Genomic DNA, 8,831 nt, shown 5'->3' on the forward strand with positions numbered 1-8,831 from the left:
AACAACATAAAAAAAATAATGTTCTGGCACCACTGCAGCCGATGATCGTACCTGACTTGAGGATCACCTCCACATCTGTCAGAATGATCACCGCTTGCGAGGAAAAAGTGAAAAATTGAATTGAAAGTTGGAAAGGGCAAGTTTGGACTGTAAAAACCTGAATTTAAAGGCACAATTTGTGAGTATTACTAGTTTGGAAATTTATATGATAATTAAAAATGGTTTTGTAATAAATAGCAGGATTGGTCGAGTGAATAGAGCTGTAGGAGATATTACGAGGTTGAAGGAAGGAGGAAAGTTTGAGAAGGTATTAAATTCAGGTTAGAAAATCCACGTGCCATAATGCTAAGTTAACTAAACTTTTTATATAGATACTGCACTGCAAATGGAACGCCAGGAATCGGATATTCCTTTGATTTGAATGTGATAGAGCGAGACATTTATGTAGGTAGTAATCATTTAACATCCATTCAACTTATTTATAATAAAAATCTATTTTAGCTTTGAGCTACTGAAACACAGTACTGCTGCAAGAATTTCGCCACACTATCCGAACAAACTCAAAGATAAATATTCGGAGGATGGATTTGAATGAGTCTGGAAGTACTATTAAAAGCAGTGAGGATGGCCACGATTGCCGAGGGTGTTCTCGAGCTAACTCTAGTGAAAGCAATGGTAAGATGGTGGCATGCGATACATGTTCCGGATGGTGGCATCTCTCATGTGCCGATGTATCTCCTGGTGTTGCCAAACGTCCATGGGAGTGCAATGACTGTATCCAGTTGAAGAGTCTTCCGGTGACCGTGACCAAGCTGACCCTAGCGAATACTAACGGCACGAAGAAAAAGGAAGCGAAAAAAGAAATAAAAAAGGCTAAACCCGATCCTTGTAACACAATTGTCAAAGTACCCGGAGCGACAAAGGTAAGAACTGCTGGTGGCTCTTCGAGATTGAAACCATCAAGCGAGTCAAGTTCTGCCGCTGAATCTATGACATCGGAATATGTTAAGGGTAACGAAACCAGAGCGGAAAAGCTGAAGGACATTCCGTCCCCTTCGAGCGATAAAACCGTCAAACAAGTGCCAAACAGCGAACAACAAACATTGAGCAAAACTAAATCGATAAAATCCACCACTTCATCTTGTGCTCGGTTGCAACTCAAACTCCTCCAGGAAGAGAAACAGCTGGAAGATTTAAAGTTGATGGAAAAGCGGCGTATTTTGGAAGAGGAAAAAGTATTTCGCGAAAAGGAGCATAAACTACGAGCAGAAGAACTGAGGATTCAAGAACAGTTCTTAAAGAAGAAACGAGAGCTAGAAGAGTTAGCTGATAGTGAAAATTCTTTGAGTTCCGTATCAGTATCCTGCAAAAGCATATTAGCCGAAGAATGGATCAACAAACAGCGACAATCTAATAATTCTGTTCCAGAAATTACAGAAGAATTAGAAGGCGATTCGGATAATGAGAGTATGGGTAACGATTTCGACTTGCGCGACAACTATCGTAGCCATCAGTATAACCAATCGTTAGTAGCAAGAAATACGAATACACCCAATCCTGAGAAGTTCTCAAGGCTGACCTTCGAACAATCTGCAGCTAGACAAATATGGCCAAAAACACTTCCAACGTTTTCTGGTAGTCCCGAGGAGTGGCCTATCTTCTTGAATAGCTTCGAGGATGCCAATAGAGCTTGTGGATTCTCGAATGTAGAGAATTTGATGCGGCTGAGAGAAAGCTTGCGTGGAGCTGCCAAAGAAGCAGTAGCTACTAAACTTATTTTCCCGGAAAGCGTCCCTACTATTATGGAAACATTACGGCGGATGTACGGGAGGCCAGAAATTATTGTGAAAACCATGCTCCAGAAGGTACGTAGATTGGAAGCACCGAAACCAGAACGTTTAGATAGCTTGATTCGTTTCGGAATGTCAGTTGAACAGCTTTGTGACCATTTGAATGCGGCGAACCTCCGAAATCACTTCTCGAATCCGACTCTTTTAGAAGAACTGGTGGAAAAGCTACCTTCCTCGAACCAGTTAGAATGGGTACGCTTCAAACGAAATTTTGACGATCCTACGTTGTTGGAATTTGGACAATTCATGAAACAAATTGTTATTGATGCGAGTGAAGTAATCACCGTCACTCCCCCGAAGCAAGATAATAGAAGTGAACGAATAAAACCAAGAGAAAAAGTTCATTTGAATGCGCACATTCAGGCGCCTGAAGAAATACGATCACGTCATGTGGAAAAGAAGCCCTGCCTAGTCTGTGGGATGACTAATCATCGTTTGCGCAACTGCGCTAAGTTTAAAAATCTAAATCTGGAAGCGCGATTAAAGGTAGTCGAACAGTGGAAGTTGTGCGAAACTTGTCTCTACGACCATGGAAAATGGAAATGTCGGTCGAGGTATTATTGTACAGTTGAAAATTGCAGAAGAAGACATCATTACCTCCTACATCCAGAAAATTCTGCTGGAACAGCGACGACTGCCTATTGCAATACCCATAGAGATGTCGATTCGTCAGTCTTACTGAGAATAATCCCCATTTTCTTACGCAACGAAGAACGAGTTGTCGAAACATTCGGGTTTATTGATGAAGGTTCATCTCTGACCTTGATGGATTCAGAGCTAGCAGACCTCCTGAAATTGGATGGGTCATCCGAACCATTGCAATTAAGATGGACCTCGAGCATCGTTCGCAATGAAGATTGTTCAAAGCGAGTTAAAGTAGCCATTGCAGGAAGAGAGTTATCAAATCAATACCAATTCATTATAGCTCGTACCATTGCGAATCTTGACTTACCAGAGCAAAGTTTATCGTATGAAAATCTGATCGACAAATACTTTCACTTACGAAATATCGACGTGTCCTCGTATGCAACTGCAAAACCACGCATTCTTATTGGTTTAGATAATTTGGAAATGTTCGCACCATTGGAAAGTCGCATAGGTCATCGTGGGCAACCAATCGCTGTTAGATCGCTACTAGGTTGGTCAGTTTATGGCCCCGTTAGCTCGCGCCCGCAACGCAGTGGCGAGCTGAACGTTCACTCATGTAATTGTAACGCAGATATCGAACTAACAGACCTAGTACGACAACAATTTGTCCTGGAAGAAAATGTAATGTTTAACGGCCAACTTCCCCAGTCAAAAGATGCTAAACGTGCTATTGAAATCCTAGATAAGACGACTAATTTCATAAACGGAAGATATGAAACAGGACTTCTGTGGAAGGACGACCAAGTAAGTTTCCCCGACAGTCGACAAATGGCTATGAACCGACTGAAAGGATTTGAAGGAAAGCTAGCGAAAAACCCAGAACTTCGAAGTAACGTCAATGAACAGATTCTGGACTATATCCGAAAGGGATATGCCCATAAGACTACGGAACTTGAGCTGATGGAGGCATCGCCGGAACGCGTCTGGTATTTGCCACTGAACATTGTCAGCAACGCGAAGAAACCCAACAAGAAAAGATTGGTTTGGGATGCGGCAGCCACGGCTTATGGGGTTTCTTTGAACTCGGCGCTTCTAAAGGGCCCAGACCTCTTAATCAATTTGCCATCTGTAATCTACAAATTTAGAGAGAAAATCGTAGGATTCGGAGGCGATGTGAAAGAAATGTTTCACCAAATTCGGATTAAACCCGAGGATAAACATGCTCAACGTTTTCTATTTCGATTCGATCCCGAACATCCACCTGATGTTTATACCATGGACGTTATGATTTTTGGCGCTGCCTGCTCGCCATGCACAGCTCTCTATATAATGCAACTGAACGCCGACGAATGTCAAGATGATTATCCCGAGGCAACTAACGCAATAAGGAATAAAATATATATGGATGACTATTTCGATAGCGCGGACACGCCTGAAAAAGCAGCAAACACAGCAGAGCAAGTCAAATTAGCTCTGAAGCGAGCAGGCTTTGAAATGAAGAATTGGGTGAGTAATGACCGACACGTCCTATCGAAGCTGGGTGAAAATGTTACACCAGAATCGATTCCTCTACCGAATGACGAAGTTGGCCACTCTGAGCGAGTTTTGGGTATGACGTGGGACCCATTGAAAGACAAATTTTCGTTCCCCATCCAATTCAACGGTGATTTGGTTCGTTATATCGAAAGTGATGAAAGACCGACTAAAAGAATAGCCCTTCGTTGCCTTATGAGCCTTTTCGATCCTCTGGGATTACTCTCCCCATATATGATACACGGGAAACTAATAATACAAGACCTCTGGCGAAGCGGCGTTCAGTGGGATGAACGAATGTACGATGCGGAATACGGAAAGTGGATTCGATGGACTCGTCTACTTAGAAAAATAGCTGAGCTTCAAATTCCACGTCATTACTTTGATGGAATAGCAATCAACGACACGATTCAGCTACATATCTTTACGGACGCCAGCGAGTACGGCTACGGCTGTGCTGCTTATTTCCGAATTTCTAATGGAAATCGGGTCGCGGTAAACCTAGTGCGTGGAGTTTCCAAAGTAGCTCCATTAAAACATCTGTCTATCCCTCGAATGGAACTCCAAGCAGCAGTATGCGGTGCTCGTTTGATGTCTAACATTTGCGATGGACACTCTATCGAGATAAAAGAGAGATTCATCTGGACAGATTCAACCACTGTGCTAAGCTGGATAAAAGCAGATCAACGGAAGTATAAACAGTTTGTTGCTGTGCGTATCGGGCTGATACTTTCGTTTTCTGAACCGGAAAGTTGGCGTTGGGTACCCACTAGAGAAAATATTGCCGATTGCCTAACTAAATGGGGCAAAGATACAGAACCGGAATCAAATGGACGCTGGTTTACAGGTCCTTCATTCTTGTACGAGAATCCGGAAGCTTGGCCGAAACAACGAAGTCATCGAAATGATCCAACGGAAGAACGAAAGGCCCACATTCTCCTACATCTTCCGCAGTTCTCCTCAAACTTGATCGATCCTTCTAGAATCTCTAAATGGAATGTTTTAGTGCGAACCATAGCAACCGTCTTCCGATTCATTTCAAATTGTCAACGGAGAGTGAAAGGTTTGCCAATCGAATCCGTTTTGACTGAAGACAAAATGAAAAAATTCATCAAACGATTCATTCCCTCAATTGTTGTACCTTTGAAGCAAACCGAGTACAGTCGAGCAGAGACTGTATTGTGGCGTATGGTCCAAGAGGATTCCTATCCAGACGATGTTAAAATTCTTACGAAGAACCGTAATCTGCCGATGGAAAAGTGGAGGAGAATTGAAAAATCTAGTCCTCTCTATAAATTCTGCCCTTTTTCCGACGAGTATGGAGTGATTAGAGTCGAAGGAAGAACGGCTAATGCCAAATATGCCTGCTTCGATGCACGTTTTCCAATTATTCTGGATCGGAGTCACGTCATCACACAACGACTATTGGAACATCATCATTCAACCTTTGGCCATGGCAACAGAGAGACCATATTCAATGAGATTCGTCAGCGGTTCGAAATTAGTAAGTTACGTGTAGCTATCGATAGAGTTGCGAAAGGATGTCAGCGTTGTAAAATCAAAAAATGTGAACCACGAGCGCCTCGAATGGCACCACTACCGCAGGAACGTTTAACCCCTTATGTGAGACCGTTTAAATATGTCGGTTTAGATTATTTGGGACCAATTGAAGTAACTGTAGGAAGAAGAACAGAGAAAAGGTATGTAGCAGTATTCACTTGTCTCGTTGTACGAGCTGTACACCTGGAGTTAGCATACAGTCTCTCAAAAGATTCATGTATTATGGCGATTAGACGATTCGTACAAAAAAGGGGCCCTCCTCTTGAGATTTTCTCAGACAACGGAACCAACTTTGTTGGTTCCAATAGAGAATTATTAGAACAGATTAAACATCTAAATGAATACTGCGCAGATACTTTCACCAATGCAAAAACTAGCTGGCATTTCAATCCTCCCGCTACTCCCCATATGGGGGGAGTTTGGGAGCGGATGGTCCGCAGTGTTAAATCTGGTTTAGAAGCACTCGACGATGGAAGAAAATTGAATGACGAAATGCTAATAACAGCTTTAGCCGAAACGGAAGCGATGATTAATTCTCGACCGCTCACCTATATGCCTCAGGATTCCAACGAAGCACTTACACCGAATCATTTCATTCGAGGAGGCTCCTCGGAAGACCATGATCCTCAACGTGATCCAATCTGCCTGGGAGAGGCCCTGAGAAGCAGTTATTTAAGATCCCTTTACCTTGCGAACGCAGCATGGGCTCGTTGGTTGAAAGAGTATTTCCCTGCGCTCAACAGACGTCCTAAATGGTTCGAAGAAGCTAACCCTATAAATATCGGTGACTTAGTTTATTTAGCTGAAGGCCCTAGGAGGACATGGGTGCGAGGAAGAATAATAGAATTACTCCCGAATCGTGATGGAAGGATACGAAGAGTGGTTGTGCAAACAGCATCAGGAAAGCTGAAAAGGGCGGTAGCAAACTTGGCGGTGATGGAGATAAAAGATAGTGAACCTGGTACGCACCAGGACGAGTTGGAACCTGCTTCACGGGGTGGAGGATGTTCTGGCACCACTGCAGCCGATGATCGTACCTGACTTGAGGATCACCTCCACATCTGTCAGAATGATCACCGCTTGCGAGGAAAAAGTGAAAAATTGAATTGAAAGTTGGAAAGGGCAAGTTTGGACTGTAAAAACCTGAATTTAAAGGCACAATTTGTGAGTATTACTAGTTTGGAAATTTATATGATAATTAAAAATGGTTTTGTAATAAATAGCAGGATTGGTCGAGTGAATAGAGCTGTAGGAGATATTACGAGGTTGAAGGAAGGAGGAAAGTTTGAGAAGGTATTAAATTCAGGTTAGAAAATCCACGTGCCATAATGCTAAGTTAACTAAACTTTTTATATAGATACTGCACTGCAAATGGAACGCCAGGAATCGGATATTCCTTTGATTTGAATGTGATAGAGCGAGACATTTATGTAGGTAGTAATCATTTAACATCCATTCAACTTATTTATAATAAAAATCTATTTTAGCTTTGAGCTACTGAAACACAGTACTGCTGCAAGAATTTCGCCACACTATCCGAACAAATAATTTTATTATTCACGACAACTTCAAATAAAAGTAAACACCGTTTACACTAATTTATTATTTGCTTCACTTCACGGATTTTAAATGTATCACTATTAATTAATAATCACTGCAAACGGCCAAAGATTTCAGCTGGCAATTCCGCCAGTCAACACGGCATTGAACCGGCGGTGTAATTTCAAAAACCATCCTCCGGAACCGGCAAATCGATCAAGGTGAACTCCTGGACAATGTGGGAATGGTTGTATGTCTGGGACAGAACCATCGAATCGCGGACGACCAGTTTAGACAACAGATGCACTGGCTGCATAACTCCGAATATGACCTACAGAAATGGATAAAAGTATATTTTTAACAAGATTTAGATGATCAAATCTTAAAAATTTACCTTCTAAGTGTTACGAACGGATGAGAAAACAAAATTATGTCTTCTTGTTCTTACTACCGTATACAAATTTTTGACATTTCGTTTTGGTTTTGGTCTTGCAGAAACCTTTTATACGACCAAATTGCTTTAAAATTTTGACGTCTTAAATTGATCGAATTTAGGTTGTACCGAAAGGTTTTGTAAGTGCTGTATAGCTGTCTTATAAACCCAAATAAAAATTTCTTGTAGAACCTTGCTGAATTTATGTTGAGTTTTATTAGAAGGTTGTGTTATGGTTTTGTAACTATCCTGCAGCCAATTTATATAGAGCTCTTCTGAAAATATGCTACACAACCAAGGACGCTTTTTCAATCCCATTAAAAAACCTACGGTTTAGTTAATAAAACCTTGGGGTGTTTAAAATGTTGCTTGGGCACCCTATGTTCCAGTGTGCTAGCTGTGATAGACTACATGTTCGAAATATATCTTTTCCTAAGAGCTATTGATCTTCGTCTATAATTCTTTTTATTTTCACATTTCCCTATCTATCTTCTATCTTTTCTTCAAAAAGTGAACTAGATATAAGCACACAATTGTAATCAAACAAAACAAGTTTGGCTCCTTAAAGCCTAAAGGTATGAGCCGTTTCAAATAAAGAAATTACAAAAAAAAAGTTGCTTTATCAGAAAAAATTATAGGCAAACATCCTCTGCTGAAGGTAAGTTTAATAATATGCTATAGGTGCTCAAAATCAATTTTTTTTATTATTCCCAATATTGTAAATTGCATGAATTTTGAGACTTCTGCGAACATCTGATTTGACAGATAAAAATCTCGCACTCACTAATACCATAAGAGCACCTGCAACGGTTCAGGTCTAAATATTGGTTTTAGGTATACCAGTTTTAGCAAAATTTTAAATTTTGGAATCGGCTAAAACACGCGCTCCCCACCGGTGTGATGGCAAATTTAAAACGGGTACACTTTTATTGCAGACACTCAATAATTGAAAAGAAAAAACTCATTTTAAGTGAAAAATTGCTAAGTTTTGAGTTTTACACCGTCTTAATTGTACCAGGATTTCATTAACTTAAAGTCTTTTTAATAAAGTTTGTTCGAAACAAGTAGAAATGGATTGACGATTGAATACCTTTCTTTTTCCAATTGACTTCGACCGATTTCTTCCAGGCCGTAACGAACCCCCATGTCGAGCTTTGTCTATTTTGACTATTTTGACTAGTTTCAGCTTGCTTCATTGACAACGACCTGACTAGTTTCGACCAAAACTTTGGCTCATTGAACAACTACCAGTTGGCAGAAACCAGTTGAAACCGATTTTTATCTATGATTGAACGAAGCTTAAAAAGCCAAAATGCCTATACACGCTA

The 8,831-nt window shown here is 40.9% G+C and overlaps 1 protein-coding gene across 1 annotated transcript; it reads left to right on the forward strand.

Moving 5' to 3' along the window:
• Positions 1-581: 581 nt before the first annotated feature.
• On the forward strand, positions 582-6,572 carry LOC129737708 (uncharacterized). Its single transcript, XM_055728868.1, has 2 exons — positions 582-5,475; positions 5,884-6,572. The coding sequence occupies exons 1-2, from the start codon at positions 582-584 to the stop codon at positions 6,570-6,572; spliced, it is 5,583 nt and encodes a 1,860-aa protein (XP_055584843.1).
• The last annotated feature ends 2,259 nt before the right edge of the window (positions 6,573-8,831 follow it).

This window comes from Uranotaenia lowii, chromosome 1 (genome assembly GCF_029784155.1).
Source record: "Uranotaenia lowii strain MFRU-FL chromosome 1, ASM2978415v1, whole genome shotgun sequence".
Classification (NCBI taxonomy): Eukaryota; Metazoa; Arthropoda; class Insecta; order Diptera; family Culicidae; genus Uranotaenia; species Uranotaenia lowii.